Here is a 26,457-nt window from a genome sequence, read left to right on the forward strand (position 1 = left end):
TGTATTCTATCTATATATCATTTCAAATAAAAAAAATTTCCACAAAATCTATTATTAATAATAAGGAAAACTATTATGATATTTAGTATTTTTCAAAATCCTATATTTTAGGATTTAATATCCTTATATTTTAGGAATTATAGGAAAAAAGAAAAAAAATCTTAGTATGTCCTTTAAAACAAAAAAAAAAAAAAAAAAATTAAACTTATAAAACATGACAAAAACGTAATTACTTAAATTAAGAAAAATCAAATAAATTGTATCTTATCAATATGAAAAAACAAAATGTTTTTTTTTCTCGTATAGTATTTGCCATTTTGAACTTACAACCTTTGCAGTTAAGGTTAATGATATTTATACTGCAACGATTCATGTACATTTTTATGATACAATTTAATTGAGACTATTTTTCTATGCTATAATTACTGATAAGTAATGATATAAGTATAGATATATCTAAACCATATACATGTATTTATATTATATAGAACCCAATATCAATATTTTTTATAGAATAAACTCTTATCATTTTTCTTTGTTAAGTATAGTACATAAATTAGGTTTGAGTTTTTTTTTTTTTTGTACTTTCTTCTACTTACATATTAAATTTTATACTGCTCTTTAATGGATCAGTACGTGCCAGCTATACATGTGAGTAATATTGAATATGGTAATTTAAATAAAAATAAATATAAATAACAGGAAGGAATACCAGTTTTTAACTTTATCTCTTTTCCTTTTGTTCGTATCTGACTTGTCCTATCTCGTATTCTCGTGTACTTACCAAGGTCATTGGCACATTGACGACTACGATTAGGTTAGTCGCGTTCGAGCTACTTGCCTGTTATTCCGATTGTCCGTTCGCAACGTAAATAATATAACACATAGTCTTAATATTGTATTATACTAAAATGTCGTGCATAAAAAAAATTTATAAATTTATCTTTCTCTCAAAATTTATGAAGTTTTGTAGCAATCATCATTTTTAGTTTAGTATTAGTTTAAAGTTTCAGATTAATTCAGATTATATATTGATAACAACAATGATTTCAGTACAAATCGAGTTTAAATATATATAATATAATATAATGTGTTGTGTAAATTATTAATTTATTAACCGCCAAATAATAAAACGTATGGACTAAAATTGTGTGTTCTCAATAAATTTTTTTAAATATTTTGGTTCAAATATACGTAGAAATTATTTAAGTACGATTTTTGAGGTGGCTTTGAGCAAGTAAGTAATAATTATTATTACCTAACCTATCAGGAAAAAATTTATACATTCTAATTCTTAACACGATTAAAGTTTAATAACAATTTTAATTGTGATTGTTGTAAAAATAAATACATACAAAAAAGAATGATACATATACTAGTTATACTGGATTAGGTATAGTTCGTTTGAATAAAAATAATTGATTACTATTCCTGTGTTTAGTAGTACACAAAAATTGCGCACAAGTTTTGTAAGATAATTTGAATTATGAACTTCTTTTTTATACTATATTCAATTGCCATATAACTTAAAATTTACTAATTTATAACAAAACTTTAAATAAGACATTATAAAAAATAATAATTCAAATGTTTCAACTTCCATGAGATAAGTTACTTTTGAAATGAGTTGAATACTGATAAATTAAACATTAATAATTTTAATCAACAATAATATAGTTTTATTATTACTCACAAATATTAGTTGAGTACTTCATAATGTAAGTAAACAAATGTGTTTAGCGACGAAATTTATCATTACAATGATAAACATAAACATGTTTACATTTGATAATAATATAAATAAATAGATTATTTTATGAAAAATGAATTTGATCCCGAAAATCCAAGATAACAATTTTAATTAAAATGTATACTTAATACCTATACGTAAATAAAATAAAATTTTAATACTGTAATGTATTACAAAACGTTTGTTTATATTAAAAATATAGGTATATGCATAAATATAACAATTATATGTTCTTAAATATTTTTTTATTACAGTTAGGTAATATTTAAATTATAGTTAAATAGTATTTGCATCAGATTAATGAAAATTAAAAAATAGCATGACAATCTTCATTTTAGTAACGTAGTATGACAAAATAAATTTATTTGATATAATCAAGATTCTAAACACACTTATTTTTATAATCTGTAAAAAAATGTATTCGTAATTTCTTACATTTTAAAATGTACAATAAAAACTTATCAAGACAGAAAACATAAAAGTAATTTTGATTTATTTGTGGATTTTTACTATTATTTATATAAAAACTAAACCTAAATATTTTAAGTTTAAAAGAAAAAATAAATAATTATTACTATATAATGTATTGACATGCATAAATCGGTCATAAAAATTAAGCAGATTTAAAATTATTAAAATTACTTCCGGACAATATTATACTTCCGGTAAAAACAGCAGACAACATACATTCACTGCATGAAATACAATAAATAACGATTAGAGCGATATCAAATAATTCTAAATTTTTTGTACCTATATGTATATACTACTCACACTTGTTTACTTACTAACATTGACCATGATTTTACAGGTTTCGATAACTTTATAAACTTTAAAAATTTAAAACATATCAACTCAGACCTTGAATACAACTCTAAGTATATTGCATTTTCATATTTCCGGAATTTTTATACCGCAATATTGCATATTTAATTAATATGACAGTCACCAACACATTTCTCAATTAATTTTTAGTACAACTTTTTCCAAAATATCATTATAGTATATGTTTAATTAGTTAATTATTATTACTAATAATAACCACAAGCAGTTAGCTTATAAAATATAAATGGTTTAAAATGTAAAAAAAATTGTATACAGCCACTAATCACATAAACATATATTATAGTAAGTTGGTACTACAATTTTTAAAAACTCTTCAAAACAAAATATAATGATAAAGTAAACTTGAAAAATATTGGAAATAGATACTAAAAATGTTTTAGTGTTGAAAATGATACTTCTAACACCTCAATTATACCATACATTAGTTTCTAGTAAAAATTATAGTCAATTGCTTAAAAATTATAACTCAATATTTTGAAAATTGTAATGAATAAAATATAATAAATTCTAAAACCAGTTTTTTGTAGTTTTTGCGTAATACAAAAACAAACAACCGTAGACACTTGAACTTTTCATCAATTTACATTAAAAATTAAAAATGTTACATCTCGTATATTTTTTATGGCTTAATCGTGTCATTTTATATTCTGAGCGGAATGATAAATATATTGGTTTTACCATAATGTGTGTTTTTTCTATTTAACATTTACTTTTTGGACAGTAAAAATGCTTCAATTTTTAAATTAAGGAATGATTTCTAATAAAAAAAAAATTTTAGTTCTTTTCAAAATAACCGAGAAATTAAAAAAAAAAAAAAGTTATAACAAAATTAGTTTTGTTTTTATTTTAATTCATAAGCAAATAACTGTAGATACCTATTGAAAATTTTAAAATTATTTATATTATATAATCTAATACATGGTATAATTTTCTAAGTATTATAACTCTATTCACTTATTTATAGACAATTATAATTTTCAATTTATTTTTATAGATATTTTTATAAATGTTGATACAAAAAATTTTTACTAGGTCTAAAAGTTTGAAAATTTAACAGAAAGTACTTCTAAAGCGATTATTATAGCTTCTTAAAAATATTAAATATAAATAAATATTTATGATTTTTCTTATACATTTTTGAAATTCAAATTAAGACTATAAACTCATCAATATCGCAAAAATTTCCAATTCATTTTGTTATTCAAAATGTATAAAATGTTTAATTATAACTTGAGATTAAAAATTTAATACAAGATTTTTCATTAGTGGTTTATACTGAAATCAGAAAAAACTAAAAAATATAAAAGCATAATTTTTATCTATAGACATTTTAAATTAAAAATTTGATTGAAATTAAATAATTAAACCACAAATAACAATTTTAGTTATTTTTTTGTAATTTAAAAATAATTTTCACAAGTACTCTTGAAACTTTTAACTTATTTATTTATAATTTATACACACAATGATATTTTTAAATGCAATATATTTTAACAATTAATTGATTTAACCTACTGTATTACTAATAATTAAAAATATTATTCGAATACAATATAAATAAATCATAAAAAATACTTGGTAATATAAACTAAATTTGTACTCAAAATTGTTTTTCATGTGTAATTATTCATTATTTAATTCAAATCTAATACATATACATTACAATGACTTAAGTATTAATAAAGAGGTATACTATCATCGACACCTATAACAGCTATAACTATACAACAGAGCGGTTACCTGCTCCCTCTTCATAAAATTATTTTTAAATGTATCAAGAAATTTTTTTTTTTGATCTCTAAAAAATTTTGATTACATCCAATTTACCGACAGAGTAAGAAAAAAACCCACATCATTGTTAATAAACCAATGTGTTAATCGCTCAATTCAAAATCGTAAAAAATAATTCATTTTAGCGACCTTCGTTGCTTGTTAATTCATAACAATTAATTATATACTAAATATCGAATTTTTTTATTGATGATTAATATGATACAGACAATACACTATATTTTTTTATGGTACCTAAGTGTAAATAAATAGCTTATAACTTCTCGCTTAATGCTTGTATTTTTTAAATTTAGATAACTGTATGTCAGTAAATTGATGCGCTACTGGTTGATGATGCCAGTCAAAAAAATCCTCAACAGCACACGTGACACTAAACTATTGAAGATGGTATCCACATCTATTTCTTTAGACAGGAGGTTGTACTCTGAAATAAAAATACCGAAGACACAAGTAATAAATGAGGTAAGACACAGGAAGTTTGAACCAATTAAACATTTTATTTCTACTTTAAACATGTTAAACTGGATTTAGTACTAAAATGATCGAACCTTGGAAGACTCCAATGATTCATACAATAAACCAGTTAAGATTAAATGTATCTATAAGCTCTGCCTTTTGCCTAGTATAATATATATTTTCCATAGCTCATTTGCATGTAATTTATTTTATATCTAATATATTTAATAGTAATTAATAACTAGTTAATAATTATCAGGCAAGTATGGTTCAACCCTCACCATCAACCTTTATGAAATATTATATGAAAATAGTTTTTAATTAAACTGCCTACACGACTACACCTATAATTCATATTAATTATGATTTAAAACCTCTTTTGGGAAAAAAATAGGTATATTTATAAAAAAGAACTAGTTTTTGACAAAATCAACTTATTTTTTAAAATCAAAAATAAATTATTGTAGATACTATTGGTAATTTTTTTAAATACTCATAAAAGCATTTAATACATATGACATGATTTTTAAAATATTCTAACTTTTTTGTGCTAATTTATAAATATTTGAAATTTTTACTTTTTATTTTTGTGATAAGTTTATTAAAATAATTATTTTTAGGTACAATCAAAAAATCAAATCTGACATTCTCCGTAAGTTATACTTACTAATATAAAAATATCAAATATTCATAATCACAATTTATTTAAGAGCATTAGAAGTTCGAATTTTTATGAATTATATATTTAAAGGAAAAATAATGATTTTATAGTTATTTAGTGATAATTTAATAATATTATTCATAGGTATATAAACTTTTACACATTATATTCTCCAATACACAATTACATTTTCAATGTATTAGATTTATTTTAAAATATTGCATGTTTAAACCACAAACCTAAGCTATCATAGATATTCACCATTTACACCATTTATATATGACATAAATAAATACTATTATAATTGACAATACAATGTTTCGTTTAAAAATTAATTCATCACGAGGAATTTCGTATGTAATCGATTTACTATTGAATTAAAATTTAACACATCCATTACAAAAACTTATTTCTTGATGAAAAAGTACAATCGGTTCATACAATAAAATAGTTATCTACTTGCTCACTTTATTTGTTTCTTCTGATAATTGTAAATAGAACTATGAATATAAATTTGACCTCCTAAAACTACCAACTATATCTAATTTGTTACTAGAAACAGATAACTATATTAATACTTGACATTTTCATTAAATATTAAAATTATTATCATTGTACACATGATATAATTTTCTAGATAATTTTACTTTTTTGAGCTATTATTAGACATTTTTTTTTTATTTTTTATTGTCTTTAAAAAATTCCACCGAGTCAAAAAACTAGAGAAATTTAATTCAAAATTTTTCAAAAGTTTGTTATTGTCAATTGAAAAATATGTAGCCACACAATGTTTTTTTATAATCGTTTACAATTGTAATTTTGACGAAATGTATTAAAATCGCAAACATTTGTGAATCATTTTCTGAAATATTGAGAATCTTACTTCGATGTCATGAATCACTCCGTATAAACGCTAACTGCGATAAGTATTATTCACTTGATTTCCGGAGTGAAGAACCACACTGCGGTCTGCCACTGAATTAATAAAATCTAGGAAATTCACGACAATAAAAACAACTATAGCTGTAGCCGGTAATCAATAATCAGAAGCGTGAACATAATATAGAAAAACACATCTACGCATATACCATGTATAATTTTGTTTATCAGATAAGGACACATTGCCTACTAATAAAAACAAAAACAATAATAATAATTTATTTTATTTTATTTCATATACATATGAATACTCGGCCCTACTGAGAAAACTTATATGAAAGTCCTTGTTTTAACAGACGTTAACAGTAAGTACAGTATAGTGTTTACTGTTTACAATATGTGTACTATAATTATATGCATATATTATACCTACAGAATTTAATCGACTTAGTCGAAGTAGTATCATATCAATAAATAGAGCTGAGCAAGTTGTTCAATAAATTTTAATCAGATATAAGTTACAAGTTCTTCTAAAATAATGTCTAAATACAATATACAAGTTATTTAAAAAAGTTGTACCCTAATATAAAATATAACTTATAAGTTATATAATAAAAAATTCTTAGTAAAATCTTATTTTTTTATTTAAATCAAAATTTTTTAAAAACAAATTATAAAAAAAAGTGATTTTTTTAAAATAATTTTTATATAACAATGTTACATATAAAATTTGATTGGTAATTTACAAAAATGATGTAATTTAATTATAGATAATATAATATACATATTATACATAGTGACCAATTTTTATATTTTATATTTAATATCATATTTATTGAACTAAATTGCTTTTTAAAAATACAAGTTTTTCAAAATGACCATCAAATTAGTATTATAACGATTGTGTGCGGAATATATAATGCGAATAAAACTCTTTAAGTTAACATAAAAAATATATATAATATTAATTAAAAATTATTCCACAAAAAACTAACTAAAATACAAGATAATACTTTACTAATTGAAAAATTTAATTAAATATGAGATAGGTACAAGTTACAATTGATGTTACTCAGTTAGAGACACTCGTATTATCTCAATTACATGTCGTATTTCAGTTAATTTCCAACCCTGCTGCAGTGATGACGAACCTATATCTATGTATTAGGCAAATTTAAGAAGTAGGTATAACTCCTAGCATTGATTATTTTTATATACTGATCTTTTCTTAGAGCGTCGTAGTGTGCATTGTATGATCGCATTAGAAAACGCAAATAACTATTAAATTAAGCAATACCTAATTTTATAATCATAATCAATAGTAGATAATAAATTTCTAAATCTACAGCAGCGACTACAGCTAATTTACGGTGTTGTACATAAACTACACAGAGACACGGAGTGAAAACATACACACAATAGTATAGTTCTTATTAAAATACCAAAAAAAAATACTTAAAATTACCATTTTTGTTTTTATACGACATTAAGTATTGGTTTAACTTTACCTGTATCAAGTTCATCACTAGAACGAACCTTTTCAACATTAAAATTTATTAAAAGTAAATTAAGAAGAAAAGTAGCAGAAGAATGATTGGACTCATATTAATATCAAGTAAAAATCATTTAACTCTGACTCAGTTATTAATATTATAACATAATATGGTATAGTACTAAGAAAAAAATTATGTTAATCAAACAACAAACAATCTATATTTATATTAAAAAATATTTATTAGAATATTAAGCAATTTTTAATAGTTTTAATTAATACACGTGCAGGTATAATGATGTTAGTAAAAATATAAATGCTATTCATTAAATAATATCATTTGCGAAAATAATATTCCGTAGTTTTAGGCGAGTGGTGGGAAGGGGCTTTGCTCCCTCGTGACTTAGGCTTGATACCGGCAGAGGTAAATGGGTATAAATTAACGTTCATTGCCACACCAGAAAAAAAAATAAAAAATTAGTTCGGCGCCACTTTACCGCCGAATCGTGATATTATACTATATTTTATTATTATAGTGCTGTATAATTGTGTACAATAATATGCTGCAATGATATACGCGTAACGAGATGCGATACTCTTCTATCCGACGACCCGATGCCTACGGGCAGTATATAAGTCGTACATCATACACTATAGATAATCGGACCAACAACTAACAAGTATAGACAATTCAATATCATTAATTATTGTCAGCAGTTTACGCGATGTGATTTTCGCTACATCGTTTCGTAGCGTCTCGATCGCGGTATAATAATAATAATAATAATAATAATAATAATAATAATATTAATGTAATAACAATGATAATATAACTAACGACTGTTTAATAATAAAACGTGTGCAAAATCCGTGACTGCGAACGGTAAGCGATTATTTTCTCACACAACTATACCGCAGCAGTACCTAAGTAACAAGCATTCCAACAATACGCGTGTAAATTGCCGAACCCGCGCCAGTGTGTGTGTATGTGTGTGTGTGTAAATCGGAAATGATACGCTAGAATACACGTGACGCGAAGGTTAAACGGAATCGCTTAAACGCGGGCGGTTTGCATAATAATCACACGACGATGATATTGCTATTACATTACGCGGCGTCAGTGGGTCATTGTGATGATGTTATACACAACATCATTACAATACCAACTAATATGCCTACTATACCTAAGTATACAATATATATTCATGTAAGTGTATATAGATATGTGTGTGTGCAAGTACAACTGACGAAAGTATAGTAGCCCAATTATTGTATAGGCAGTGTTAAAACCCGCAGGCACAGATCGCGCGTTATACATTATACACGTAGGCGTAGATATTATTATTATTATGTCCGTATATAATCGTGATTTAATGGTTCGTTTTATGATTTTATTATCGTGAGTGTGTGTGTGTATGTGTGCAATGCACACAGCGTCGGTGTGCATTATTATGTATTATATTATATTATTATTAACATTTTTACTGTAGGTATATAGTATATTGTATACGAACGAAAACCGTCTTGTTCCAATCCGCTTGCGCGACAATTTCCTGGTTTGATCAACAATCAAGGTGAACGACTCAACAATAATACCGAGATAGACTATAGGTTTTTTTTCTTTTTTTTTCCCCATTATTTCTCATTAAATTTTCTTTGGGACACACTCTGTCGATTGACCCGCACACGCCAGACTCGCCAGTACTATCCGGAGTGCGTACGACGACAATCGACTATTTTCCTATAACAATACATTAAACTGCTAGACCGCGTTAGTGCCAGTGAAAAACCGTACGCGCCATTCGAAAATATTAAAGTCAAAGGAAAAAAAAATAATAATACCGACGCAATACTATAATATATTGGATAAATCGCCGGCCAAAAGGTAAGCGAACGTTTTGTACGATTTCCTCGTTGTCGATTTAAATTTTTTTATACCATAATTTATACCTGGTTGGTTAAAAACAAATAAATACCGAGTCGCTTTTAACGCCTTTTAAAAGAAAACTGAATAGACGGTTTTAATATTTTCTAAGAATATTTAAAATAGATTTCTAATGGATCTTTATTAGTACATTTTTTTAAATCTATAATGCAGTGTAGATATTACAATATTTAAAAAATGATATTTGTATTTTTCAGTGAATTTTTTTGAACAAATACCAAGTCAACTGTTTAAACAATATCTATACTATTAAGTACGACGCAAATAATAATAAGCGTAAACACATTAATAATACATTAATAATAATTGCTAAATAACACAAAAAATTAACACAAACGAACAAGTACCACAATCACTAAATAGAGTACCTATCCTATATATTAAATTGTATTCGTGACCGTTATGGCGCAATATCAAAAATCATTACCAATCCTATATTTTTATTTTATTTATCAAAACTTACTCTAAACAGTGGGTTATGGTCGACTTAGAACATGGCCCGCAGAATAATGACAACTTGTGTAAGTAGGCAAATACGGAGTAGTTGCTCTGCGATATACGTATAATGTACATACTTCGTCACTATGATAGATGTATTTAATTTAAGCTGAAATATTTTTCGACAAAAGTATTATTGTAAAGTGTTATTTTATAAATTACAATAATATAACATTGTTTTATATTATTATAAATATTTCAAATATATTCGTAGTATCGTGGTTATAAATAGTATTAATTTTATTAGATTAAAAAATTAAAAGTGATGATGTAAGTAAATGTGATATGTTTTAAGTTTCTACGATTAATATTTTTTGCATAATAATAAAATAATATAGATCATTCGAGAAATCAAGTATGAAAAATGTTCGTCAAACTTTCAACTTCAAACTTCATTAAAGTTTTATGGCTTAATACTAAATTTTTTTTTTTAATTTTTCAATAAAAATGTTTTGTGAACAATCGTGTATTACATTTTCAAGTTTTGGTTCCTATTAAAATAATAAATTGTAACATTTTAAAGATTCAAAGAATAAAAAAAATTGCAAATGTTCGTAATTTTTATAATTTTGTCAAAAGATAAATTTAAAAATATTTGTATATTTTTTATCTTTTTTACGAGTAATTGCTGTAGGAACAACTCATCATGAGAAACATGAATTCATAAATCTAAATAAAACTTAGCGAGAAAAAAATTTCAAATATCAAATGTCAAATGTCAAAAAAAAAAAAATCACAAAATTAGATAAAATATCATATTATTTTTTTAATTATGTCACGTCAAGACAATGCGTAATATATAAATATTTGATATACCTATATTTCTTTTCTTTAACCTCTTTACAGTTATTTTTTTTTTAAATAACTTCAAAATAGAAAATCAATTTAATTTAATACTAGTCTTGCGTAAATATTCCGATCTTTCTGCACATTTTGCCTTTCCCGATTGTTTAAAAAAAAGGAATTTCATACTTTTGACTACTCCGTGTATCACTAGATCCGATCAGCTTCCAGAAACAATAACACACAAAGTTAAAGCTTTTTCCCAATAAAAAAAAAAAAAAAAAAAAAAAAAAAAAAAAAAAAAAAAAAAAAAAATGATTAATCAATTCATTTCATCCAAAATCAAAATTTTATTGTTAAAATACTTCAAAAGGTCCATTTACTTCAAACTATGTGCGATTTATACAATTCGGGATATTATGATACGTATTAATTTTTAATAAACATCTGTGTTCAATAAATGTTTATGTTTACATAAAAATCCATGGTATTACTAATATAGTGCACCTAGTATAATTTAAATTAAGAATTGATAAAGGTATTAAGTTTTTATCGTAAACATAAATATATATTTACTCGTATTGGCACGATGCTATTGAAAGAAATATGAGATATATTTAAAATTTCTATTACTTTTTAGTGTTCAGTGGATGCGATGTAAATTGTAAATTTCATAATCGATATTTAACTGACTACTTAACTATAACTATATGCATTTTACAAAATAGTGAATTGTGTCTAATTAGCAATTCATGTGATGAGAAGTTAACTTAATAATATTTTATTTTATAAAGCTGTTTATTTATTTATATATATACATTATTTAATTATTCACAAAATAATGAAATAAAAAAATTAAGTACTATAATAGGGTATCCAATCATTAATCATAATTTAATGCAATTAAAGATTGATTCACATATTATGGCCTAATATCCACGTCGTTAACATACTAAATGAACATTTATTTATTGATATAGTATAAAAACATGTTCAAAGAATACTAAATATATTAAATTAAAATAATGTATTTTATTGTAAAATTGAACACTCGTTTTTCCATACTAAACATTGTACGTATAATATTTAATTTTTTAATTTTTGGTCGCAATTTGAAAATAATTTTATTTATATGCTTTATAAAATATACTAGCACCAAATAAACTAATAAAAGTACCTAACTAATAAGTACACCATATCGCCATAACTGGTTTTCAGAAAATTATTCAAATTATTTTTTTTTCTTTTCGTAGGTAAGCATTACCTATTTAGAACAATAATTATATGTTTCCATATCTTCTACTTCAAATATTTTAGTACATTTATGTATATAGATTAATTTCCTTAACATGTTCACCTCTAATTTTCCTTTTGTAGTAATTTGAATTTCAAATCTTACAACTTTAAAATATATTTAAGAACGATATTTTCAAATACTTTGACTGTTTATATCATTCACCAATCCTATGTGATAAAAACTTTTTTTTCCAAATAAAATCCTATCTTTTTTATTACTTATAAATTTTTAGACAGATATTTTGTTTGAAATCGTTTCTGCTTATGGATCAAAATTCAAATGAGTAGATAATTTCTGAATTATTGATTATTAAAATTTAAATTATACTAATTGCCCTTAAAAGTATATATTAAAAGTAATATTAAATCTAATACGCAGACAATTTTTAAAAATTATAAAATGTTATTCAATCTATTATTATAATTTAAATCATCATAGCTCCTATATATTTCAAGAACTTTCTCATAGACCTATTATCTTTAGTATACATATTTTAAAAACTTAGAAATTACTCCTTTGAATTTCAATTAAAATACATCAAAATTTTCTAAATAATCATTTGCTTGAAAAATGGCTATTCTTAAAAATAAATTAGTATTATCACAGTACACTTTTTAAATAGTATAAAAACAAAGTATCTAAAAATAAAAATCTAAATAAAATAATTAGAAGAAAAATAATAGATAATCATAGATGTAAAAATCATTAATACAAATAAAATTTTAATTCTAATAACCTATTGATTAATTATTATTTCTAATTAGGTTTAGACACTTTAAAATAATTTATTATTCATTTTTACAATTAAAATAAACAATTTTCACTAAACCAATCTGAACTTAATTTTAAGATAAAAATATTTTTTAGGACTAAAATTTCTTATACTTCATTTTTTAATAAGTTTTTATTTTCAAGTAACATTTATCATGTATTTTAAAACATTAAGAAATGCAATTTCTTCAATACTTCGTACATCTAGACATATTAAGTTTTATAGTCAACTTGTTTGCAAAGCTCTATGATTTTTTTTTTTTTTTAAATAATACTTTAGTATATAATATATCTTTTTAAGAGTTTGTATTTATTTAGGAAGTAATTTATTGAAGGCCGTTTTCGTAATAAATATCGAAATAACTTATTCTAGCTCTAGGTATGGATTTTTTTTTTTTACTTATCATCACCAAATTATTATTATTATTACGCTATATTAACATCTTTGTATTTTGTAAATTGTAAGCTAGTCTGTAGTTACCATATAATGCCATTCAGAGTTGTGTAGTAAAAGTTAAATTAAGTACCGAATTTTGTGCTGAAATACTAAGAATTCTGATGACTTAATTTAATACAAAACAACGGTATCTCTGCATATGTACAATAATATGCAATAATAACACGTCGATAATAATGAATGATATTTTAATATATACAAATTTAAAATGTAATATAGGTTTAAGTACTAAAATATTCAATGTCAACAAAGTTAAGTATCATACATTCATACCAATCACCGCAACGCGCCTATACATAATTTTCTGGTTACATCCAATTTTAATTATTTAATACATTTTTATTAATAATTGTACGTTGAGGACGCCAAGGTTTTCTCTGTTTATCTTCCGCAAGTGAAACATGTTTGTAGACTCACAGTTCTCACCACTTCCACTTTTTTTATTAGTATATTTCATTCACTATGATATGTAATTTTATTTAAAACGATAGCCCTTCCACTACAATAAATTATATATAAATATACCATTTTAATTAAACAATAATAGTTTTATTTGTGGATATTTTATTTGTGTTGAACAGTATATTATAGGTTTATGAGATAAGCTAGGTATTAAATTTCTATAAACGTTAGCATTAATTTGAATCAAGGAGAAAGATATGTTAGGTTAACATATCTTTCATCTGTTCCAAAAATCTGTCTGCTTCTGTTGACAAGACACCGTTCTATTTCCATAACTTCTAAGGTCATACTTTACAACTGAGGTAAGACTATCACAGTAATGATTTCAAGATAATATTTATATCAAATTAAAACATTTCAACCAATTCAAATGACGTATTTTACATTTTTAACAAATATTAAAAAAAAAAAAAATGTATTGCTTGCACATCGTTTTAAAATCAGTTTAGATTCATCGGTCTCTTTTTTTTTTTATAAATGTTAATAACTTCATATTTTTTTAAATGAAAAAAAGCTTAAAAATGTTAAACATAGTTTCTTAAAAATAGTTGTAATGAAAAAATATCAAAAATGCATAATAAGAGTATTGCATTTTTTACATAGTTTGTCAAAGTAATTAAGAAAATTCAAACTAATTTATAATTAAAAATTATAACATTTCAATGACTACCTAGTGCTTTTCAACTTATCAAAATTCTTGAAAGTTTAATACATCGTTCATATTATATTAATGTTGTTTTTAATTATTGCAATAGACATTTAAAGTTCAAATTTTGATAAAAATGGATATTATTTAAACAAAATACAACGATTTTTTAGCGATTTGATTTATTTTGATGTAATTAAAAACGTTTATTAGACGTATTTAAACAAAATACAACGATTTTTTAGCGATTTGATTTATTTTGATGCAACTTTAGCTTACATATTGTTTTCTACAAATATTTTCGATGATTCCTATTTGGTATCCGGGACCTTGCTGTGAGTAATCATATTTTTGGTGGCAATGTAAATCACGTTTATACATGGACGTTTACCGGGCCCCTTCAACCTGCAACCAGCAACCAGCTGTCACAATGTGTAGGTTATGATTCGTAGCATGGGATCCTATTAACATTAAAATTCATATTGTTTTGAAGTAACTATAAACCGAATGAAAATCGTATGTATAATCATAATAATAATAATAATAAATAATAACCGTGAAAAAATGTTAGAATAAAACATTTTTAGATTTTTATATATTTTTTTTTTTTTGTGTCTAAAAACAATTTTTGTAGTAAAAAAAATACATCACTTTTCAATCTGAAGGATTTTGGTATCAAATTGAATCTAGTTCATACTTTGTACTTAAAGAGGTCAAATGCAAATAATTCGCATTAATTTTCTTAATAATTGGGAAAAACGTTCATAACACTTTTTGAACCATTCCTTGGTTCAATACTCAATGTCAAGGTAATCTGCACTAGAGCAAGTTTACAACAAGTTTTTTTATAAGTTTTAAAATTTCCATACGTACTTTATTCTGACTGAATTAAATAAGAATCTACAAATAATACTCGTTATCTATTATTACAAGGTACAACATAATTTTATGTTACACAGGAAGTACGTTTTAATCAAAACTTTTTTTTCCATTTCTATTTGAATATCATAAAATAAGGTTAACTTTTGAGATTGAGATTCGTATACCAACTTCTTATTTCTAGGTAATACAACTTGTACATTAAACTATAATGTATATTTGTTTTTAATTACAAACGCTAGATAACAATAAAACACGTGAAGTGTCCTAACAATCTGTAAACAAGTTGTTAATCATATTTTGGATTACATGTGTAAAGTATTAAAATCTTATAGATAAAAATATAAGCTACAGCAGTATTTTTCTTTCGTCACAGTAAAACACATTTGCAATCGAATATATTATTTAACTTTGAATATTATTGACAATATTTTAATTTGTTTAATTTTAACTTATACGTATAGTAAAAAGAGCATAAATCACATATTATTCACAGTTACACATAGTCACATAGCCCTACAGTCGTCTATGCAGTCATATAACCATAATACCATAATGTAAGTGTTAAAGTAATAAGTATTAGGTATATTTTTAACATTTATCGAATATTTTAAGTATAAAAACATACACAACAAAAAGTTCAACTTAAATTAAAAACAATTTCGTATATAAAATAATATTCATTTGGATAACTATTTATTATTTTAAAATATATTTATTACATTTTTAACTTGTATACAGAGTCACAGTAGTAACTTTTTTATAAATTACATATGTGTTTATGTATTTTAAAATTAAAATTTAATATACCTAATTCGTAGTTAACTTTACGAGCAATGTGCAAATACAACTTAACGTTAGGTAATGGATCTCAAAAAAAAAAAAAAAAAAAAATGATATAATTATTTTAAGTAAATATTTATTAATACTGTTTACTTTATAAATACGATTGTTATATACAGTCATTGAATTTATTTTTTACATTTTATTTATATATATAATAAAATAAACAAAATTAACTATAATTTTATAAATTGATATGATTAAATGATAAAAGGTATTATAAATATATTTTAAACCAACTTATTTTTTTTTTAAACATAATTATATACTTTTTGAGTACCTACGTAAACACATCAAATGCACAATTAAAAAAGTATTACCGTTGACCTTATCATGTATACTTAATATCTGAATTATATATAATTTTTATTAGTGTGGAATAGGTAGATATAATAATTGATAACTGTTAATTATTAAAGATGGACTTTCAAACATTTAAAAATAACATATTGATATAATGATAGGTATACTGATTAGGTAATCTCAGAAGATTAATTAGATAATGAAATATTAAATACACTTCCAAACATTATAATTTATTCTTTGATTTATTATTTCTTACATTCAATCAATAACTCACACTTTAACATTTAAATATAAATAAAATATAGTTTTGACGATGAAGAATAATGTGAACTCAAAATTAATATGTTTTAGAATCAAAAATATAATTATCAAATTATTATCCAACTACATTATGATTTCGATTTTACTATTCATTACATTAATGAGCGTGGTAAGTGTTTACTAATTAGTACTCATGCATAATTTACTTCATTCATTCAAATTACTCATATATTTTTTTTGTCAAGGTATTTAAATTTTTAGTTAAGTATAAGTTTTATAAAAACTATGTATTATTACTTTAGATTCTAAGCGAAATGATGAATGCATTGATTTTACAATAATGTGTGTGTTTTTGTGTATATATAGATACTCAAACTAAGTATTCAAAAGATTCTTCAGTTTTCAATTTTAAAGATGATTTTGGATAGAAAATGTAATTTGAGAAAGTCAAAATTAAAAATTCTTAGTATTTTTTAAAATAATAAGGAAAACGAAAAAAAAATTACAAAAACTGAGAACTTTTACGAAAATCAGTTATCGTAGATACAGAAATATTCACTAAATGTTCATAAAATAATTTTCTATAAATAAATAATTTTCAAAATATTTTGACGGAGTTGTTTATAAACATTTAAAATTCACCATTTTTTTTTTTATTTTATTTTTTTTAAGCATTTAAAGTTCAATTTTTGATAATATTTGAGCAAAATTGTTATGCAGTTAAAAATGTATGATACAATTTCTGGATGGATAAGTCTTTAAAAATAATAAAAAAATTTTTACTAGTAATAAGTAATTCATACTGAAATCGAAAAAATTTAAAAATGTATACCTAAACATATTTATTTATTTTATAAACATTTTATGTTAAACTTGGACAAAATTTTATATTTTAATTATAAATAAAAATATTCATTATTTTGTTAAATTTCAAAGATACTATTCTTAAAGACGAAAATTTTTACGTATATTATTTTATGCGCATAATAACATTATCAAATGTAATATTTTCGGTAAAACTAATTTAATCTATTGAATTAGGTACTAATAGTTAAATAAATCACTTAACCTATTAACAATATCAAAAAACAAAACATAAAATATACTTAGTAATAATAGCCTAACAGACGGTCTTCGCTCAGAATCGTTTTTCATATATAATAATATATCTTTAAATTCAAATTTAGCACATCCGTCAAAGTGACCCACTTGATATTTAATGTACAACAGAGCGGTACCCAATTGCTTACCTTACACAACGATGTACACTTAACAAAATATTTCAATTTCCATGAATGAAAACATAAATAACATGCATAGGTACTTCAAGTTACTGTAAAAATTATAACCAATCGCATTTTAAAATTACTCAGCATTTAAGTAACTAATTACAAATTATAAATGGAACTTGGTTACATAAATTTGATATATGTAATTAATAACTACCAAACACTAAGATATATAATTAATAAATATATATATATATATATTAGTTACCACATATTAATATAACCACCGATAAGACAGTTGATAACATGACCTAACTTAACTTGCAGCCTCTATTTCCCACACGTATATGTATTGCAGTAATTTTTCCAAAGAAAAATAAGTTTAAATATTTTTTAATTCTAAGAAATATTTTTCTTTACAAAACTAATTTTTTTTTTTTTTTAATCTTCTGACTTTTAATAAAATATTAGATTGATGATACACCATATTTGTTTTTCAATTATTTTTGTATAAATTATATAAATCTTAATTATTATGCGTCTTTTACATAATATATTGAGATTATGATTTTAATTTTTACCTATTTCTTTGATAACTTTTTTGTTTAAAAAATCTCTTAATTTTGTTTGAGAACTGCTTTTCTATTGCCCGTTTTCGACAAATAACCATCATAATAACGTCTTAAAATTTCCATTACTTCACTAAATGCTAAATTATTATTAGGTACATTCTAGCTTTTTACTAATTTTTACCATCTTCTTACTCTTAAACACATACACTGTTTTCTAGAACCCATTCATCTGATAATAAAAAAATGTTTATAAATAACTGTAAGTTTTGTGTGTGTAAGTGTATGTCCCAATAAAGAGAAATCATAAATTATAGCATAATATAGACGTTTATATTGTAATAAAAATGATATCTCTTTAGTAAATATTAAATTAACTTGCTACGTGTATAATTATGTGCACTTGTGTTTTATATTCTGTGTTCCAATTTCAAATGAAAGCATTTGCTAGTTATAGATTTTAAATTAATTTAAATAAAGAAAAATAATTATTAAGTAAAATCAAAATATACATTATGCGCCTTTATAATATTTGATAACTTTATACAATACAATCAAAAAAATTACTTGTGATTATAATAAGTTATAAACATTGTATGTCTAATAATAATATATTTGTAATATTTTTTTTCATTTTTAAAGCTGACACTAATGGTTAGCGGAAATGAAACGACTAAAAGCAAAGGATATGACAGCCAATATTACATTGCGGCTGTCGTCGAGTACTACCCCAACTTGGGTTCCAATCCTTTACAGTCAATGCAGAACAATTTACCAATTTATGAGGACATTATTCACAATGCTAGTCAATATGTAAGTAAAACGTGAAGTGTATATAAATAATAAAATAAAATCTAATCTTTGATAATATTATAAATGTGGCAATGGAATCAATCTAAACGTTAAATTCAATCAGAAAAATATTTATTTTAATAGTTATTTAAATAAATGTTTATTAAAATATTTTTTAAATATGATTATCTGAAAAATATTTGAATACAATTATTTTATTTAAATAATTTTGTACTTGAATAATCATATTTTAAAATTATTCAAATAATATGAGTATATTAATATGTGAGACAATCATTCGAGTAAAATTTTATTCAGATGTAATTATTTAGTTATTTCATAATACTAAGTATAATATAACGTTAATAAAACTAAATTTATTTATATATTTTATACATAGTAAGTCCTATGTTATTTAAGAGAGGTTTAAACTCGACCGCATTTTTTACCAAAATAGACCTATCTTGTATGAAATGTATCGACTATTCCATTGAATTTTAATAATTTGACAAATAATCCCCTAAAAATTATAGTTATAATTATTATTTATTATAAATAATAATGATTTAATTTAATTATAATAATTATTGTATTACATTGCAGGATGTTGATATATTGGTTTTCCCGGAAGCTGGTTTAACCGGAGTTACTTTACCCGATGATCGAAAAGAAATCAGAAATTTTTTAACAGAGATCCCTTCCCCAGAAAGTAACACTATTCCATGTTTCACTCAATATTGCAGCACGGTAAGTATATTTAGATGATAATATATTATACTGATTATAGACATACGTATAAGTACAAAAAAAAAAAACAATCATTGTTTTAAAATAATAATTAAACGCTTAAAATACTTGTATTCTCAGGTGTTGAATAAACTATCATGTGCCGCTAGACTTCATCATATGTATGTGGTAGTAAATCTGCCGGAAATAGAATATTGCAAGACAGAAGATGACGATTTGTGTCCTGAAGATTTAGCCTATTATTATAACACAAACGTGGTGTTTAATAGGGAAGGAAGAATCGTTGCTAGGTAATAAATATTACAATATTATGTAATTTTTACTATAATTCGATGTATCTTTAATATATTTGATAATTTTTATTTTTTTTTTAGATATAGAAAATTTAACTTATTTGGAGAATTAGGATTTAATCATACTCCCTTATCAGAATTATGTACGTTCGACACCGATTTCGGAGTGAAATTTGGAATGTTTATATGTTTTGATATACTATTCGAAAATCCCGCAGCTCGTCTTGTTCGTGAAACGGGCGTTAAGGATATTATATTTTCAACTGCTTGGTTTTCAGAAATTCCTCTGCTTACAGGTTAGAATATATTATTAATGGTTATTTTATACTTTTATGGTATAACCGTATCCTGTTTTTTATTATAAAACACAATACAAACAATACGACATGAAAATACTAAGTCATACACATGCTGATATACCTAGATAGTTGAAATTATAGTTATTTATAATTTATTTTATTTTTACATAAGTGTCTCAAAATATATCATATTCTTTGTAATTTATGATTTAAAATTATTCAATAGTTTTCAATAGTATTATGCTTATTTTCTATATAATAAGTTTGTAGTACAAAATACTTCTGAATTGTCATTAGCATATATATTCTTCACACTAGTAAATGAATCTAGTAAGATAAGTATCTAAACTCAATTATCGTGAAAATAAAAATTTCTTATTTTATTTTTTTAAGACCAAATTCATTTATAACATTGTCAATGAATTCAGTTTATTTCCATTTGTTTCCCTGTAAACGCTTATCATGCATAACCTACTAAGCTTTTCATCATTCAATGTCTTAACTCTGTACAAAGTATTAAATGATCTTATTTCTACAGTGCAAGTTGTTGGTAGCAATATGCCAATATATAATGTATATAGTTTATACAACGTTCGATTTTAGGAAAAAAGTTACATTGTTTTAAATAATTGTACATAGACTAAAACCATTGTATTACGTCATTAATGTAAATTTTTTATTTTAACTGTCAATAACCATACCAAATTAAGCCATTCATTTTTAAATTATATCTTAAAATAATTGTTTTCAATATTTAAAATTATCAAATTATTATTTATTTTATTTTATTTTTTGCTAGTCAGTTGTGAATTATGATCATAAACTCATAACACTGTTGTCTGTCAAGTATGACATATTTAACGATCTAGTGTTTATACATAATTTTACAAGCTCAAGTAAAAAAAAAAATAAAAAATATAATATTATACATTTTTAGTATTTTTTTTTTTTTTTTTAACATACATAATATTACAAATTTTATACTTGATTATTTTTATATTTTATTACTTTTTAAGTGGATTTACTCATACGCCATGAAAATTTACTTCATTATGTGGAGTACAATTTTTCTAAAAATACAAATTTACAAATAACAAAAATCAGTTATAACTTATTATTATAACAAAATTTATAATGTTTTAGCCGATTCAGTGCAAGCTGGCTGGGCATATACCAATGATGTGAATCTCATAGCAGCTAGTTATAACGCTCCATCGATGGGTGGAGGAGGTAGCGGCATTTACGCTGGTCAGGATGGACCTTTAGTCATGTTCATGCCTGACCGACCTGGAACTCAAATATTACTGTCAAGAGTGCTGAAAAGACAATACAACAACTGTGCAACACAACCACAGAAATGTTCCATCGATAGTAGTTTCCAAACATTTATGTCGAATAATCTAGTCTTACCTTATGGTAAAGAAAAGTGCCCATCAAATATAAATAGACCCAGTGACTTCAGGTCAGTTTAATTTCACACATTTATAAAATATTACATATTTAAATGTCAATAACGATACGTATTATAGTGTCAATATAGCGTGTGTTGGGACTTGTTTGGAGAATTGGGGTAACCTGCAAAAATAATATTAATATTATTCCTTATATATATTAAAAATATATTAAATATACATAACATATTATAAAAAAATTAATTAAATATTCAGTGAAAAACGTATTATTTGCTTTCTATTTAAGAGGAAACCACACATTCGTTTCTTAAGGGGTTTAATATAGGCAATTTTAATAAAATATTGAAAAAATTATATAAATTTAAAACCTTAAATATATTATGTTTAAACACTAATTCAACCTGTTATTACAGTTGTTGGTTGATGTACAATTAAGGAATCGTATAAAATTAAAACGGTTTCCCGCAAAATTAAATTCAAATGTATACACTATAGGTACACAATAGAGTAAACAATTTATTTTGCTATTACAGCGTTTTTATTTTTTCAGTACACAAAGATTATAAAAAAAATTGCATGATAAAAATTAAAACGCTTCAGTTAAGCAAATATTGTAAAAATTGCATGAACTGGTTTTTTATCGACTGTAGATTAAGTAATTATTTTTTGGGTAAAACAGTTTCTACAAAATAAAGGTGTGTGATGGTCCTCGAGTACAATTTATTGATTAGACATTTTTATTTATAATGCATTTATTAAATATTAAAACGTATCCCTCTACATTAGTCTACAATATCCTACATAAATGTAAATAATAAAAATACATTAACCACAAAATGTTCCAAATTTTAAAGTTTAACCTCTGATATGTTGATATGTAAATATATATATGTACATAAATACCACACGTACGTGTTCGAAACTAATTTAGGTGTACTATAAAGAGGGGTGTTGGAATTAGCACGTTTTAATATTCAAAAACTGATCTCACGATAAAAATTCTCACAACTCGGAAAATAGTTGGTTTTCGAAAATAATATATGCTTTATATTTTGAAGTATGAAGACTTTCTACATGTTGCATTGGACAAAAATTAATTAAAATCCTAATTATCGTAAATTGTGATAGGTAACTAAATAATTAAAAATGTTTGAGTATTATTAAATACGTTTTTTGACCTAATTTTAAGTTAATATTCAAAAATCAAAGTCCAGTACAACTTGAGTAATTTGTTCTCTCGACAAAACAAAACAAGCTCGAAACTCGATTATTCTTCGACTAGGCGTGATTGTTTTACCTGTAAAGTGGTTTTTTTAATTGATTTTTTTCCTGTTTCAAACGCCAAAACGCTAATTATTACACTATGGTCACCGCGCTATAAGTGTCTCGAAATCGCCTGAATTTTCTACCCTCGATAAATCCAGCTCAGACGCCCTTAACGATAACCATCACCCACATACGCTATGAACGAGAATTGACGACATAATAATATCGTACGACGTATGTCTTGTAGTTACCTAATTGTGTGTCGGTAGACCGCAACCATTACGGATAATAATATGTTATTATTTACGCGGATAGGACACGCACCGTACATAAGTGTGATCGAAGAGCTCACTGCAAGTTACCAAAGCGGTTATATGAAATTTAAATTACGGTATCCTCGCCGTAGATAATTTTACGTAACATTTTTACATTTTGCATAATAAATTATTTGCACTCGACAGACGACGTGCCCGTGTCGGGCCCGACTCGCGAGCATAGTGACTCTTCGATCACGCTGCACGCGACGGCCGGTGATGTATATCGGTGCGGCGTGACCGCGTTTCCGACCAAAACCGTACCCATACCCTTCTCGGCCAAACGTAAAAGGTTCGATATTTTCATCGCACGTCATACGTATTATAGAAAATTCGAACCGCGGGGTGGGGCACGGTTACGGTCGAATAGGGTACGAAGGACCTTTTCACGAGTTTGGTCGAAAAGCGTCTCGCCGGGCCCCGTGTCGCGTACGCGGATGTCCTGTCCGCGGTCCTGTATCATATCACAATATTGTGTCATGTCATCCTTGTGAACCAATAACGCTCGCTTCAACAGGTACTTCGCGGACAGCAGTTTCAAGTACTTCCACGTGGCGACCATGCGGTCCGCGGACCCGGACGCCGAACAGGCGAACGACACGCTGTCCGCGACGTTCCAGTACGAGCGCGACGGGTTCGAGTGCGCGATGACGGTGCGCTGGCGGAACGAGAACAACAACGACACGACGGACTACAACATGTTCGCGTACTCCGGCACCCGGACGTTCAGCGGTTACGTGGACGCGCACATCGAGACGTGCGGGCTGACCACGTACAAGCCGGCCGACGCGGCCGCCGGCCACCAAGGCGGCGCGTTCGTGTACTACAACCCGCCCAAGGACCTGGTCACCATCACCGGCATCACCATCGCCGCCCGGTCATCGGACCTCGGCACGCTGCCCATACCCAGCACGCTGGACACGAGCAGCTACCCGTTGGCCAACGACTATTACACGTTCAGCAAGCGGACGGTGACGGTCGGCAAGCGGAAAATGTTGGAGATCAACATGGAACTGTCCAAGCCGGTCGCCAACCTGGTCACGTTCGGCATTTACAAGCTACCGCGGCCGGTGCGCCGCGGCTGACCGGCCACACCTGCGTGTACGCACGCGCGCGCACACACACACACACACACACACGCACACACACTATGACGTCGGCGCAGGCGCAGATACTGTTTTGTTTAAGTGCAATTTTTTTGTTGCGCAGTGCACGTGTCATTTCCTATATACACGATAAAATTTATTGTTTTGTAATTTATAATATATTAATTATATAAATATTAATATTAAGCGTTCTCAACACTATACAACGGTTGTAACACAACATTGGCAGATCCAGCCCGAAATAACTTAAATACTACACAAATAACTTAAAATTTGTTATGAAATATTTTTTCCTAAATAAAACACAGCTTAACTCCGCCCCACATCTTACCGCTGAATTCGCACCTGGAGTAGAGGCACCTGTCCTTTTTTTATTTTATTTTTTGTCAAACGCCACGCGAAAAACACGCGTTATTTTTTAACGCGTTTTTAAAAGTATGCGTTTTCGCACTTGGCACCCCCACGTAACTTATAAATAAATTGATCGCTATATTTCGTAAAACCAATGAAGATAATACGTCGTATTGTATAATATACTGGAAATTGTGTGCGTACGAAAACGTTTGTTCTACGCGTCGTTTCCGGACCAAAACGGCGATTTCTCGGCCGTGCGATATTGTACTGTTCGCTGCAGTCGACTCCGCGACCAGACAAACGGTTTTATCGGACAAGTATTTTATTTCGATAACGGGCGTTTTAAAATCTTCTGACGTTGACAAACCCGTATAAGCTGATTCGCAATCAGCGTTATAATGGTTGTAAACTGTTCGTTTGTTTGATCCTCGATATAATATAAAATATAGTTACGTGGCTATCACAAAAATGTTGTAACAATACGAGATAAATCTAAAAATTTTAAAAATAAATTTTACGTTTCATAAGATTACGTGTATGTAAGAACTCAGAACTAATGACAAAAATTCCTCATCTCTATGTCCACCTATAAATGTTTGCGTCTTCGTGATAACAATTTTAGCTGATTAATTTATTTATATAAATAATATATTGTATAATACTGTACTGTATTAGTATTAAGTGTATTTTAATTATAACGGTAATGATGTACACTGTTTTAGTCAAGTTCGGTATTAACGAACGTCTAAATGTATTTTATGTATACGTACATAATCGTAGTATAGTTTTATACTTTATATTTTTTTTTATTTGTATAACAGTGACGTAATTAGGAATTTGATATAGGATTAGCATTCACTATGTTTTCATCTCGTTTACAGCATTATCTATGAAACTTTCAATATTCATGACTTTATCACAAAAATCAATATTTTATTCGAGATAAAATCATTTTATGGAAATGGGCAAACATTCATTAGAAACCGAAATCAATATTAAGATAAATTTATCCATCTGCCATTACACATGCATGTAATTTAAATGTGCGAGTAA

General features: G+C 25.8%; 1 protein-coding gene across 7 annotated transcripts; it reads left to right on the forward strand.

Moving 5' to 3' along the window:
- The first annotated feature begins 588 nt into the window (after window positions 1–588).
- On the forward strand, window positions 589–26,197 carry LOC112591472 (vanin-like protein 1). Of its 7 annotated transcripts, none has more exons than XM_025335313.1 (8): window positions 589–651; window positions 4,681–4,849; window positions 19,464–19,634; window positions 20,217–20,360; window positions 20,481–20,650; window positions 20,735–20,949; window positions 22,096–22,414; window positions 24,462–26,197. In XM_025335313.1, exons 2-8 carry the CDS (start codon window positions 4,703–4,705, stop codon window positions 25,027–25,029), a joined length of 1,734 nt encoding a protein of 577 aa, XP_025191098.1. In that variant the 5' UTR covers window positions 589–651; window positions 4,681–4,702; the 3' UTR covers window positions 25,030–26,197. The 7 variants fall into 7 exon arrangements, with proteins under 7 accessions (XP_025191098.1, XP_025191097.1, XP_025191100.1 ...); XM_025335312.1 differs by lacking the exon at window positions 589–651 and adding an exon at window positions 734–1,237; XM_025335315.1 differs by lacking the exon at window positions 589–651 and adding an exon at window positions 17,114–17,192 and having other exon boundaries at window positions 4,793–4,849.
- The last annotated feature ends 260 nt before the right edge of the window (window positions 26,198–26,457 follow it).

This window comes from Melanaphis sacchari, unplaced genomic scaffold (genome assembly GCF_002803265.2).
Source record: "Melanaphis sacchari strain LSU unplaced genomic scaffold, SCAv2.0 Contig134_pilon_pilon, whole genome shotgun sequence".
In the NCBI taxonomy this organism is placed as follows: Eukaryota; Metazoa; Arthropoda; class Insecta; order Hemiptera; family Aphididae; genus Melanaphis; species Melanaphis sacchari.